We start from the raw sequence: 15,325 nt of genomic DNA, 5'->3' as shown, positions 1-15,325 counted from the left end.
CAGCATTTCCGGGCTAGGAAAAATAAAAATTGCTAGGATTCCTCTTCCAATTTGCTATCCACTAATTCCTGCTGGTTAGTATGTTTGTGTATAAATGGACATAGACTGTGGTTTCTCCAATTGTCAAATAGACTGCTGAAACATTGAGAATGGTCACATGTGCAAGCTGCTGGAGGGCTGCTGCCAGCCACAGTAAGTGCATTGCGGAGGGGAGAAAATATCAGGTTCATTAATGATCATGTATCGATTGATATTGTATAGCAGAACTATGGAAATGTACTTCCAGAGACACATTAATGCACGGGCCTATGGGACCCGAGCCCAGAGCACCAGCTAAATATGGGGCCCCCGCCAGGGGCCCTGTGAACACAGCTCCTGTCTGCCGGTTGCACACAGCAGGCATTCACTACTATTGGAATACTAAGTGGGGGTGGGGGTTCAGCTACCTGAGTGGGCGCCCTGGAGACTGGGCGCACCTGCGCTGTCTGGCCATCACATGGTCCCAGCGGTGGGAAGATGTGGTTGGAGCCTCAAAGCAAGGCGGGAAGACTCATTCAAAGAAGCATCTGAGCAGATTGGGCAAAATGGTTTTCATCTAATTAGCTGCTCTTTTCAAGGTTTGGTTGGATATTTTTGTGTTTTATTGGATCAGAGGTTGGTGGAGAAGGGTGGTGCGGGCCCCAAGAATTCTTGATGCAGCTCTGTTTACTTCGAACATATCAGCACAATAATTCAGTTCCTTGCGGTGCTTCACTTTATCACTTCATTACATCTGGTAACAGGTGCGTACTATTTTAAACAGTATTAGTATACTGTAAACTTTCATATTGAAGCAGTTTACTTAACTGTTCTATTGTATTCATCAGTAGTAATGTGAGCCAATTGGCAGGAAATCTGCACTTTACACACAGTCAGATGAGCTGTTGACAGTAAATGCATGGACTTTATATCCACACATACAGATAACCTATAAATTTAAACAATATTGATCACATTGTACAAAATAAAAGTGTAAGACAGGATATTAGTGCAATAATAAAATGTAATTCCAATTACAGTCTATTCCTCTTAATTTGAAATTGCTTTATCCAAACTACCAATTTAAATTTAAACTAAACCACCTTCCAAAGAAAATTTATTGCTTAATTCGAACCTCTTCATTTGAATTAACCAATAATTTTAAATTCAAATTCCCACGCCTCATGGGCTCTTACCAGTGAAATCTGCTGCTTAATTCAAATTCAGCCTGGCTCAAAGGACAAATGGATTTGTCAAAATTTGAAACCAATCCTGTTTCTGCATCATGGATCTCTGCTTCAAAAGCCTCCACACAATCGACATCCCCACAGAAAGTGTTGACAACTGGGCGCATGATAAAATTCCAATTTATTTCATAAGCCCAATGATATTTTTAGTGTTGATGAAACTAGCTTTTTGTTTTACAAACTATACCCAAGCAGAGTGCTGACTTTCATCAACAAAAAATGATCAGGTGGGGGGAAAAAGCTAAACACTGAATTACTGTCCTGGTTTGTGCTAGCATGATTGAGGGAGAAAAGAAAGCTACAGGTGATTGGGAGAATCTCCAATGTTTTCGTAGTGTTGTAAACTACAGACCAGCAAAAAGGCTTGGATGACTGGTGCTCTTTTTGAGGAGAGGCTGCATCAAGTTGACCAGAACATGGCATCATAAGGCAGAAAAGTCACTTTGACAGTTGGCAACTATGGGGCTCATCTAAAAACACTCTAAATTCATCCCAACTAGCGGGGGAAGCAGCTGCACCCGACACAGTCGAGCATCCCACCCAGGCACCAACATCCGACTCTGAAACAGTGAACCTTTGTGTGCATAAGTTTTCTGCATCTGTCATCAGTTTGAAGCCATTGACACGGTTAATGAGGGAGTCCTGACTTCTACGTTGCTGGCTGACACGGAAATCGTTGATGCTGTGCAGGAGGATGCTTCTTCTAGTGAGAGTGAGAATGAAAGGATCCAGCGAGCAGATGAAGGTTGAGAAACTAACGTTGAACCACAGCCATGGTTTCCAATTCTGTACAGTTGCTGAAGAAATAGCCGACATTTCTCTCTGCTCGTTGCTCTGCAGACAAATTTGCAATCAGCAGAAAGAAAATTACAATGAGTATTTGCAGAATGACTGAACTTTGCTTTGCACAGCTTGTACAGTGCTCATGTTTCAATAATATGCATTTCAATAATAGCTTTGCTAGTTTTATGGTGCTTCTTAATATTCCTGTAGTGTTTTGCTGTGCTATTTCACTAATATTGCTTAATTTGAACTAGTGGATAATTTAAAGTTTTTTCAACCAAAAAAAAATATTGAATTAATAGGAAATGACTGTGTGCAAAATGTGCTTGTGCCATTTCATTAGATTATAAGAAAATATATTGTTCCTCCATTCTATTCATTCATCTTCCATTTTTGTTTCTTTTTCAAGCCTTTCACCATCATGCTGCCATCTTTAGTTGATATATCAAGTTGACCTGGCCAGCAGACATCTCCGTTGTTATTGGTCAATGGTGCTCTGTTCTTGGGTTGCACAAGTATAATTTTAAGTATGGTGAAATAGCGCAGCAAAGACGATTTTTCTTCCTCTAAGACAGAATACCTTTTTTTGTGTAGTATTCTCTCTAACAGTTTGATGGGGAATTAACAAATTTCAGTAATCGTAAATACTGTAGGCAGATTTAAATTATGATGATGTGTAGCTCTGTGAAACAAACCTGCAATGTACTGATTGAAATGGGAGGAAGCAGTTAGGAAGGCAAATTATATGTTGGCCTTCATTGCAAGAGGATTTGAGTACAGGAGCAAGGATGTCTTACTACAGTTATACAGGGCCTTGGTGAGACTACACCTGGAGTACTGTGTGCAGTTTTGGTCTCCTTACCTAAGAAAGGATATACTTGCCATAGAGGGAGTGCAGCGAAGGTTCACCAGACTGATTCCTGGGATGGCAGAACTGTCTTATGAGGAGAGATTGGGTCGACTAGGCCTGTATTCACTAGAGTTTAGAAGAATGAGAGGGGATCTCATTGAAACGTATAAAATTCTGACAGGGTTAGACAGACTGGATGCAGGGAGGATGTTTCCCCTGGCTGGGGGGGCTCTAGAACGAGGGGTCACAGTCTCAGGATATGGGGTAGGACATTTAGGACTGAGATGAGGAGAAATTTCTTCACTGAGGGTGGTGAACCTGTGGAATTCTCTATCACAGAAGGCTGTGGAGGCCAAGTCACTGAATATATTTAAGAAGGAGATAGATAGATTTCTAGACACAAAAGGCATCAAGGGGTATGGGGAGAGTGCTGGAATATGGTATTGAGATAGAGGATCAGCCATGATCATATTGAAAGGCCGAATGGCCTACTCTTATTTTTCTATGTTTCTGTTCTGCCTGTGTTGCTGCACTACCCTTGTACCTGTACGTTGGATTTTTTCTCTTGAGCATAAGTTTTGTTCTTTAAGATATATATAGTTTTTTCTTTCCCCTGTCAGTTTCCTGGCAAGTATCACCCAAAAATCTACGCAGGCAGGTGACTTGTTCCCAAGCCTCTGCTTGTGCAGCTCTGAAACCAGCCAATGGAAAGTATGTAAGAGCAGCTGTAGATTACTCTCTTGCTAGATTGACCTTTTTTTCACTCCTTTCTTCTCCTTTGGTCTTTGCTCATTTACAGGTCAACTTTAACATGTATGCTGATGATGCCCGGCTCTACCTCTCCACCAGTGACTGCCTCTGTGCTGTTCACATGCTTGTCCAACATCAAGTCTCAGATCAACTTGCTCCAGCTCAGTATCAGGAAGACTGAAGCCATTGTCTTTGGTCTTCCCCATTGACTGCATCCCACTCTCTGGGCATGCACTCTTGGCATCTTATTTGACACTCAGTGCTACTCTATGGAACTCTCTCCCTAAACCTTTCTGCCTCTCCACCTCTTTATGCACTTTTTAAAACCCTCCTGAAGAGCCATCTCTTCAACCTAGCTATTGGTCACCCCTCCTCATCTCTTTCATCCAGGTTCAGTGTTTGTTTTTCCTTATGCTTATTTGTGAAGCACCTTGGGATATTTTTAATATTATAGACATTGGAGTAGGTCCCGCTTGGTTGTGTTGGTTTTTCAGCGTAATTTGTCCAAAATTGGTGTAACCGGCGCAAAAGATTGCAGAATTTGAAGTGCAAATTATGTCCAGCGCAAATCACGTTTCCGCGATCTTTTGTGCTCATTTAAAAAACATTGTGCTAGAAGCGGCCAAAATTGGCCACGCTCCCAGGAGGAATTAATCACCATTGGGAGTTTCCACTAATTGCGCTGGTTTGCAGGCCTTCGAGGAGGCTCTAGAAGTTAAGTTTTTTTTGGGTGCAAGGACACTACTAAGCACGGTTTAAAAGCTTTTTTGAATTTATTTATTTAATTTACTAAGAAACTGACTACAGTACCCCAATATAACTAGCAAATGGTTCTGTTTTTTTAAAAGTAATTTTCAGTAATTTAAAATTGGGTTACTCACAGGTGGAGAATTGACATTGATTAAAAATGCTTATTTTTCATGATAAACCCATTTTCATTTGTATTAATCAAACTGCACCAAGTTACCACTCTACCAATATATCAAGAAATATTCTTTGAATCAAATTTTTTTTTTTAATTGTGTTTTAAAATGCTGCCCATTTACGCTGGTTCATGGCAGATTTTGCGTTCAGCGATATGCAAATGAGTTTGAGCGGAAACTCGAGGAAAAAACACACTTCAAATGTCTTCCTTTCCTGACACTCCTAACATCTAGCTACTATCTGCTCTGATTTCATTGAGTTGAGGCACTCTTGTTTGGTCTCAACATCTCAGCTTTCCAACTTCCACACTGTGGATACCACAAAATTCTTTAAATGCAACTAGTATTTTTAAAAACACCAGAACTTGGGCCATGAAGAAAAAGTATCTGAAGATGGTGTGTGTCAATACCTCTCTCTTCCTTCCCTCCACCCATACACTGTCCCTTACCTCCAGCGTGTAGGAATTTTACATCTTGGCATTCCTGTGAAAAGTGGCTTAACAGCCATACTGCTGGGTTTCTGTTTATTTTTTAAGTAATTGACTGCATTTGTTATGTACTATATTACCATCTTCATCTTGCACTTTCAATTTAATTGGCAGCTAACCTCACTGGACACAGAGAAAAAGTTGGATTAGAAAACTTTGAGCTACTGAAGGTTCTGGGAACAGGAGGTGAGTTTCGGGCGAAGCTTCTTTGGTATCACTTTTTGACATTGTACTCATAAGACATTTTTGATAGGGACCAGGTTTAAAAGATTGCAGATGGTTCAGCACGCCTAGTTAGCTAAGCCACACAGACCAAAAAGTTCAAAGTTCAACCTGTGGTTTGTACTGAGCTAATTATCTCAGTTGGGGACAGTATAATTGGCCTCTGCCACTGGGTTAGGCAAGGAAAAATCAGCCAGAGTTCCTGCTCTTAATCATTACCAATGATCTCTGCAGAACTATGCATCTGTTGATATTAGGTGAGGCTAGGATTCGGCTTGACTGATTGGGTCAACATTTGTAGCTGTGGTGTATGTAACCGTTCCACCTTTAAGAGAACTATTTTAAGAGATGCACTACTTTATCTTGGCTGCTGTATACTGTAATACCGGTGGTGACCACACCGGTATATAAGTGCTGTGTAATGATTTATTGGGCAGTTCAGCCTGACCTTCGACTAGTAAAGACCTGTTGAATTTATTCTTGTGGTCTGTGTGCAGTGATTCTTATTAACAATAACTAGAACACACAGACTTAACAGTAGCTGAGTCTTGCAAGTGAAAATTAATGCTGCTTGAGTGAAGTTGCAGGTATTGTCGGTGCCTGTGGAGCTCCACTTCAACAAAGGATCTTTGGGAGAGGAGGGGTAGGAAGAAAACCGGTGAAATTTAAAAAAAAATTAGAATTGAAGGGTGATCCTTTTCCCAGCATACATTAGTGAAACATTGGGGGGAATTTTAACCCCCAAAAACAGGCGGGTTGGGTCGGGTGGGATGTTAAAATGTTAAAAATCTGAATCCGCCACCCCAATCCGCCTCCAACCCACCAACATCCGGTTTTAACAGAGGCGTGACGGGGGTTGGGAGGCAGGTTGGCAATTTAAATATTATAATGAGGCTGTGTGCCTCATATTTAACAACCATTTAAAATTTAACCTTGGCCGGCCGAGTTTTCCGAGTCTCGGGAATCCCGGCGGCTAAAGTGAGGCAAGGACTGCTGGATCCAGGAGGTAAGTGCCTTTCCACTTAACTGCTGGATCCAGTTTACCTGCTTCACCCACCCCCCGCGATCGAACAGCCCCCCCTACCCTTCCGAGCTCCTCCACGAGGCCACAACTCTTCAAATCTCCCTCCAACTCATCCGATCTTCTCCATGAGGCCTCCGATCTCTCCCCCGACTCTTCTGATCCCCCCACCACTCCCGATCTCCTCCACGAGGCCTCTGCTCTCCTCCACGACTCTTCAAATCTCCCTCCAACTCATCCGATCTTCTCCACAAGGCCTCGATCTCTCCCCCGACTCTCCTGATCTCCCCCCCCCCCCGACTCTTCAGATCTCCTTCGAGGCCTCCAATTTCTCCTTCCCTCCTCTCCACTCCCTGACTGCGGCCTGGTGCTGAAGGCCTACCCGCCCGCCTGCTAGCCAGCACCTCAATCTGGCTGGCTGCAGCCGGGAAATGGAGATTAAAAATGCTAATCGGGTCCTGTCGTTAAAATCGGCAGGACCTGAGGGAAACCCGTTCTTCCGGGTTTCCCAACCTCAAAGCAGCCCCCTCACTCCCTCCCCATCGAGTTAATATCCAGCCTATTAATTCTGCATTTCATACATATTTATCCTTGTGACTTTTTTGTGTGCCCTTGTGCCTAATGCATGTATGTGAAAATAATGTAACTGACTTTGCTGATTAAAAAATGTTAAGTTTCAGGGGACTGGATGATGCAGTGACTTTGTCATTTCACCTCTGCTACTTGGATTCAATACCAGCCCAAACTGATGAGATAAAACTCTTCTTTTTTGCTGTGAGGGTCATTTCAACCCAGTTGCTGGTGAGATAGAACTGACCACGCAAAATTACCCATAATTTTTGGCACAAGTTGGCAATCTTGGTCACTCGGCAAAGCCATAGGATGGCTTTCTGTAGTAAATGGAGAAAATCCACAATGTTGTAGAGGGTGCACTTCCCAGACTTGGAACGGGGACATGTTATTGATTCAAAGCAGCATCCAACTACACTACGCTGACTGTAATTGGTTGTTACTGCTGAATGTTTGAAAAGTGGAAGGCCCAAGCAGTTGACCAGAGAGTGGGAGAGGCGAAACATTAAAGTGTCATTCCACGTAAGATCTTCTTGAGCTCCTCCTATGATCTGGCTTAACAGTGAGTCAGAGGCCTGGGAACAAACTTTTTCTTTTCATCAGATAAATGCTGTGTGACATAAGATGATGGTAACAAAAAAGGAGAAACTACTTACAAAATGGGAGTAGAGAGAGCAACTTTCAGATGTGTTGACTCCGTACAAACACACCTTTGCTAAACAAATTGTTTGGACAGCTGCCATAATAAAAGAAAATCACGGAACATGCATTCAGTGTAATAATTTTCTTATGAAAGACTAACTGGTTTAGATGTTTAACCAGCTAATAAAACATTTGTATACCAAAACATTTTTTTTACAAAGAATTTCAGAATAAGGAAAGTCTCCAAAAAAAATTTCCGTTAATGTCCTCCTTTCCTGAAAGCATGACCTCTTCCTGTGGTACAGTTCAGTAGGTGCCCTCCAGTACTTTGCCTAATTGGTTATTATTTATCTGTGAATGTTAGCAGGCTGTTTGACCTCAAGGGAACATTATAGCCATATCATGTCCCAATACATGCATTCCAGCAGGGGTTGCTGGATAGCAATCTGGAGAAGGGACCCTGGCTGAGTTACCTATTCCTATTCCGAGCACCAAGGCCAAATGTAGCACCCCACCCCGAATTCCTCTGCTGAGAATAGCTAGCTCAACACAGATGGAGGACTGATTTTAAATCTTTGTGGTCTGTATGGGTGAGCTACTCACTGGATAAAATTTCTGAGGTATCGAGCTCTCCTGCGAATAGCTGTAGTACATCGGATTACAGATATTGGCACATTTTGGTGAAACAGTCCGAGGGATGAGTTTGTTTTAGGATATTTTTTGTTAGTTCCTGGGATGTGGGCATCGCTGGCAAGGCCAGCATTTTATTGCCTATCCGGATACTTTCTCCCACACAAATTAGGAGTGTAAACTGGGTACAAGCAGTACAGATTGCAGTGAACTTATCATTCCATGTTAATTAGGTACAGCAGGCTATTTGCACAAAAAGTGATAAAATAAAGTCCTGATGGGGCACCCCAATAGCACATACTGGGCCAGAAATTCCAGGCCAGAAGCGCGAGTACGGTCGGCTTACTCACGCTTCTGGCTGTTGGAAATGCCGGCGTTCAGCATGAACAGCGCATGCGGGGAACGCCGGCATTTCCAGACCTCGAGCGCGTGCGACTGCACAGGCAGCGCTTGCGCAGTGAACTTCGTGGATTTCATTCATGAAATCCGTGAGGGTAAGTCCTTAGAAGTTACACTTGTAAAAAGCAAGTGTAAAGTTGTTCACTGGCTGCGGAGGAAGATATATTTTATCGTGGAGCTTTTGAAATGCAATATTTTTGTTTGGGAAAGGGAGGGAAGTTATTTTAAGAAATTTTAAGTAAGTTTTAAAGTTGAAATTATTTTTTTAAAAGGGTTTTCAGAACGGTAGGTAGAAGGAGCAATTGTGGCTGTGTGAATGGAATGTGAGAATGAGTTATGTATGTATGTCAACATATATTCCTTTACGTATATGTATGTATGTTTTATATTCCTTTACTAATGTGTATGAATGTATGTTTTTAATTATGATTTTCCAATAAGTTACTTTCTCTGAAAGTCATAATTAAATAATACATTCATACACATAAATAAAGGAATATATACATAACACGCAAAGGAATATATACAGACATACATACTTTCAGAAGCTCCACGATAAGAAATATCTTCCTCCGCAGCCTGTGGAGCAACTGTACCCATGCTTTTTTCATGTGTAAGTTGTAATGACTGGACCTCACTGAAAGCATTAATGAAAGCGGCGAATTATACTGCGCATGCACTGCCTGTGCAGTCGCACGCGTTCTGCCTCTGAACCCCTTCGTTCAGAGGACGGGAAATGCCGGTTTTCCCCACATGCACTGTGAATGCTGAAAACCGGCATTTCATCCGGCCAGATGCGTAAGTACCCCGACCGTACTAGCACATTTGGAAGGGAATTACTGGGCCAACATTTTACATGTCAATAAAATAAAAAATTTAACAATTGCACGACTTGCCCCCTCGCATCTGCGACTGAGGGCCCAAGGAGGTGCATTGCGCAAGAGGTCATCATCGTACGTATCCTCACACTGTTCCCTTTGGGGAACTGTATGAAGTGGTGGAAGGATTTATGGCTGTGATTAACGCTCATTCCGTGACCGTAACCATCTTTGAACCAGCCATTAGGGTGGTTAGTCCTATGGCGGGAGGGTTTTACGGGCTCCCACAACCCATCTGAGGGGGGGGGGGGGCCACCAACACCCACGGACGCAAGTATCCCGCTGGATGTCCACCCAGAATTTAAAGTTGGAGCTCCGACTCCACTTGCCGGGACTGTCTGGCGTGGGGTTCAAAACCCTACTCCTTCTGGCCCAGCGGCGGGGATGCTTACTGCTACGCAAAAGGCCCACTCCGCGCAAAAGGTGACACCCATACGTTTCCTGCGCCTTTTCCCTCCCCGTGACTGGAGCCCTATGCTGCCATTTCACGTTGCTAATTGGATTGGGCCTTTGTCATAGCGGTAGGATCCCCGCCGCTGGGCCAGATCAGGGTAGGGTTTCGAACCCCGCTCCAGACAGTCCCGGCAAGTGGAGTCGGAGCTCCGGCTCTAAATTCTGGGTTGACATCCAGTGGGATATTTGCGTCCGTGGGTGTGGGTGGCCCCCCCTCCTTGTATAGCTTGTGGGAGCCCGTAAAACCCTCCCGCCATAGGACTAACCGCCCTAATGGCTGGTTCAAAGATGGTTACAGTCACGGAATGAGCGTTAATCATGGCCATAAATCCTTCCACCACTTCATACAGTTCCCCAAAGGGAACAGTGTGAAGACACGTATGACGACGACATTGCTAAATAAATAAATGGAATTAAAAAAATTCTTTTAGGGCTTTTAAAAGTCTTTAAATTGCTTTAATTCTCTTTATTTTGAGTAATCTGAAGTAGTTTTAATGTAAACATTTTAAAAAGTTAATAAAAGTTACCAAAATCTTCAAAAAACTTCCAAAAACCTATTTAAACTGCTGCTTTGCATGTAAAAATCCTTAGCAGCTTGACAGAAACATTGGGGGCGTGTCCAGTGAAACTGAGACCTCAAGGGGCGTGTCTCACTTACACTGCACGCTCCTGGCTTCGCGCTGGCTGCACTCCTGGGCGGCGTGACGTCATACGCTGCCCGGGAATGTGCTTTCTATTTCTGCAAGTTCAGGCGTCCCAGAAGCTGATCGGCACGAGCGCGGGGTAAGTGCAAATACGGGGCTTGCACGCGCTGCAAGCCCCGTTCTGGAATTTCTGGGCCATTACTGTTATAAATGCACTCTGCCACAGAGTAGATTTGCATATGGATTCATGGTAGCAGTTCTCCATACTCTGTGTTCCTGATAGCTACACTATGGTGTAGACACAGAGGGGAGACTGAATTCTTTTCAAAAATGGATAAGGGAGAGTGAAAACACATTGCTATCATGCACCTCCTTGCAGCTAATTCAAGAATGACACTGACCAAGTTAGTTTGATGGTGTAGCATATTGAAGAGCTTACATGCCATGCCACTTTGTGACTTGTAAGATAATATTACATATCTATTACCCTGATATAGAATAATTCATGCCATTGGTTTTTAATGACTAGTAGTAGAAGAATGAAAATACGTTATAATTATTAACAAATGATTCTTTTTGTCTTTTTATTATATCTTTGTAGCATATGGGAAAGTTTTCCTGGTCAGAAAAATCAGTGGCCATGATGCAAACAAACTCTATGCAATGAAAGTGCTCAAGAAGGCTTCCATTGTACAAAAAGCAAAAACAACTGAGCACATCAAGACGGAACGGCAGGTGTTAGAACACATTCGGCAGTCTCCTTTTCTGGTCACGTTGCACTATGCCTTCCAGACAGACACCAAGCTTCATCTTATTCTAGGTAATATTTTTCACAGTTGTTGCCTTTTTAAAGCATTTACAAAATATTTGCATTTTGAACACTATTGTGTATCTTATTTCCACCCCCCCCTCCCCTTTTAAGGCAGCACTGTGGTGTACATTGGTAACAGTTATGTGATACATTAAGGTTCCAGTATATTCTGTTGCAAATATGAATCGGATTTTTGCCCACAATTCTCCATATTGTAATTTTTCAGTCTCTACTATGTCCTCAATCGAAGATGTTCTCTCTAATAGTAGACAGGGAAAAGTAATATACAAGTCTGCTTCAATCGACCTTTGCACAACTCCTAGTAATTTGATCAAGGGCGGCATTGCTACTGCTACAGTTTAGGAATAGGTCACTGGGGTGCTTTCTCAGCTGAAGAATGGTGCTGGGGTGGAGGTGGTAACCAAAAAAGGAAGGAAAAAATATACAAATGGTGCATACAAAAATGTAAATGTCTAGATGTCAAGAATTTATGCTAAGAAATTAGAGTGTACCGCCTTCTGACATAATAATAATAATACAACTTTATTGTCATTGTACAATGCACAACGAAATGTGATCTTGCAAGCTCCCATGAGTCCAGTACAAATAACATTAACATTAAACGTAAATAGCACCGTCCTGTGCAGCTTCATTATAAAGATACTACAATGGAACTATGTTTCCATAAAACTAAGTTATTTACAAATATGATATCTGTACCAAAGCACAGCAAGATATTTATAGCGAGAATGAGGAACTGAAAGAAATTAGAATTAGTAAAAAAATAGTACTGGAGAAATTAATGGGACTGAAAGCCAATAAATCCTGTGGACCTGATGGTCTACATCCTAGGGTTTTGAAAGAGGTAGCTATAGAGATAGTGGATGCATTGGTTGTCATCTTCCAAAATTTCATAGATTCTAGAACGGTTCCCGCGGACTGGAAGGTTGCAAATGTAACCGCACTATTTAAGAAAGGAGGGAGGGAGAAAACGGAGAACTACAGACCAGTTAGCCTGACATCAGTAGTAGGGAAAATGCTAGAATCTATTATTAAGGACGTGGTAACAGAGCACTTAAAAAAATAATAATAGGATTCGGCAGAGTCAACATGGATTTATGAAAGGAGAGATTGAGTAGACTAGGCCCATATTCTCTGGAATTTAGAAGAATGAGAGGTGATCTCATTGAAACTTACAAAATTCTTACAGGGCTTGACAGGGTAGATGCAGGGAGGATGCTTCCCCTGGCTGGGGAGTCTAGAAACGGGGGTCACAGTCTCGGTGTAAGGGGTCGGCCATTTCGGACTGAGATGAGGAGAAATTTCTTCACTGAGGGTGGTGAATCTTTGGAGTTCTCTATCCCAGAGGGCTGTGGAGGCTCAGTCGTTGAGTATATTCAAGACAGATATCGATAGATTTTTGGATATTAAGGGAATCAAGGGATATGAGGATAGTTCAGGAAAGTGGAGTTGAGGTAGAAGATCAGCCATGATCTTATTGAATGGCGGAGCAGGCTCGAGGGGCCGAATGGCCTACTCCTCCTCCTATTTCTTATTTATGGTATAATTACTTGGAAAAAAAAGACTGAATCCATCCATGCTGGGCCAGATTAACATCTTCGGGGCATTTTTACATTGTGCAGTAATCTGCAAAGCCTTCGGAGAAAACAGTATTTTCAGTTCCAGAAACAGAACCAAACTGAACTAGACTTTGAACATTGAACTAAGACTCTTGAAAATATTGGGGCTTTTTTACTTGAGCTAAGAATATTAAGGGGTAATCTGATAAGGGTCTTTAAGCTTATGAAGGATTATTATAGGGTAAATAATAAGTAATTTCCACTGGCCAGTGAGACAGTAATGCGAGCACAAAAACTTACAATAATCACAAAAATAATTAAAAGAAAGATTAGAAAAAAACAATTTCAACAGAAACTGGTTAGAATGGATAATTATCTGCCACAAACTATTCATAGAATCATAGAAATGGATAGCACAGAAGGAGGCCATTCGGCCCATCGTATCTGTGCCGGTTCTTTGAAAGTACTGTCCAATTAGTCCCACTTCCCTGCTGTTTCCCCATAGCCCTGCAGTTTTTTCCTTTGCAAGTATATATCTAATTCACTTCTAAAAGTTACAATTGAAACTGCTTCCACCACCCTTTCAGGCAATGCATTCCAGATCATAACAACTTGCTGTGTAAAAAAACATTCTCCTCTTTTCCCCCCCCTGATCCTTTTGCCAATTATCTTAAATCTGTGTTCTCTGGTTACTGACCCTCCTGCCAGTGGAAACAGTTTCTCCCTATTTACTCTATCTAAACCCCTCATCATTTTTAATATCGCTATTAAATCTCCCCTTAACCTTCTCTACTCTAAGGAGAATAATCCCAGCTTCTCTACTCTCTTTATATAACTGAGTAAATCTCCTCTGCACTTCTTTAAGGCCTTGACCTCTTTCCTAAAGTGTGCTGCCCATAATTGGACACACTACTCCAGCTGAGGCCTAACCAGTGATTTATAGAGGTTTACCATAACTTCCTTGCTTTAGTACTGTATGCGTCTATTTATAAAGCCCAGGATACTGTATGCTTTTTAACAGCCTTATCGACTTGTCCTGCCACCTTCAAAGATTTGTGCATACGGTATCTTTACATTTGTGCCCATCATTCGCCACTGGTCAGCCCAAACAAACTGGCTACAAAACAGAAAACAGAGAGTAGGGGTTAAAGGTAGTTACTCAGACTGGTGGAAGGTGGGAAGTGGTGGTCCAAATGGACCAATGTTGTTCACTATTTACATAGATGATTTGGACTCGGGAATTGGAAGTATAATATCAAAATTTGCAGATGACACCAAATTGGGGGGGTGGTATAGTTAATACTGAGGAGGACTGCGACAAAATATAAGGAGAAATTAACAAACTTGTGGATGGGCATGTAAATGGCAAATGTGTGGGCAAAATGGGGATAATCCTATTTTCTGCCTGTTAACTACCTGTTAACAGGCAGTTAAGTGGCTGTAATCCCCTCCCGCCTCCAAGGAGACGGGACCCGGCACGGGACGGCTACCCGCCTCCTGGCAAGATGGCATGGAGGCGGGTTGGGCACCCGCCCCCAAATTCTGCCATTTTCCCAGCAGTCGCGCATCCAAACCCACCTCCCCAGGGCTGGCAAAATCCATCCCCGAGTGTCTCCGCTTCCACCACTTCTGTCGGCAGCGAATTCCAGGTCATCACTGCTGCGTAAAAAAGTTTTTCCTCACATCCCCCTGTATTTCTTGCCCAAAACCTTAAATCTGTGTCCCCTAGTCCTTGTACCATCAACTAGTGGGAACAGCCTTTCCCCGTCTAGCCTATCCAAACCCGTCATAATCTTGTACACCTCTATCAAATCACCCCTCAACCTCCTTTGCTCTAATGAAAACAAATCCAGCTTCTCCAACCTGTCCTTGTAGCTAAGATCCCCCATCCCCAGAACCATTCTGGTAAATCTCCTCTGCACCCTCTCAAGGGTCTTCACATCCTTCCTAAAGTGTGATGACCAGAATTGGACACAATACTCCACAGTTGTGGCCTAACCAGTGCTTTATAAAAGTTCAACATAACTTCTCTACTTTTGTATTCAATACCTCTATTTATGAAGCCCAAGATCCCATATGCTTTGCTAACCACTCTCTCAATATATCCTGCCATCTTCAGGGACCTATGCACATTAACTCCCAGGTCCCTCTGTCCCTGCACACTCTTTAAAACTGTGCCATTAAGTGTATATTGCCTCTCCCTGTTCCTTCTGCCAAAATGCATCACCTCACACTTCTCTATTAAATTCCATCTACCACTTGTCTGCCCATTCGGCTAGTCTTTCTATGTCTTATTGCAGTTGATTGGTATCATCCTCACTGTTTGCCACACCCCCAAGTTTGGTGTCATCGGCAAATTTAGAAATTCTACTCTGTATTCCAATATCCAGGTCATTTATTAAAAAGCAGTGGCCTC

General features: G+C 42.5%; 1 protein-coding gene across 3 annotated transcripts in view; it reads left to right on the top strand.

Annotated features, from left to right (window-relative positions):
* LOC147121216 (ribosomal protein S6 kinase alpha-5-like) overlaps positions 1 to 15,325 on the top strand; it is a 127,937-nt gene that overhangs the window by 62,032 nt on the left and 50,580 nt on the right. For all 3 annotated transcript variants that reach the window (XM_085981365.1, XM_085981364.1, XM_085981366.1), the window contains exons 2-3: positions 5,174 to 5,245; positions 11,120 to 11,338. In XM_085981365.1, coding sequence (XP_085837491.1) covers positions 5,174 to 5,245; positions 11,120 to 11,338 — 291 coding nt within the window. The remainder of the gene's footprint in view (positions 1 to 5,173; positions 5,246 to 11,119; positions 11,339 to 15,325) is intronic.

Source organism: Somniosus microcephalus, chromosome 3, assembly GCF_052327205.1.
Source record: "Somniosus microcephalus isolate GS21.2 chromosome 3, FLI_Smic_1.0, whole genome shotgun sequence".
NCBI lineage: Eukaryota > Metazoa > Chordata > Chondrichthyes > Squaliformes > Somniosidae > Somniosus > Somniosus microcephalus.
This window is presented reverse-complemented; position numbering and strand designations above follow the sequence as displayed.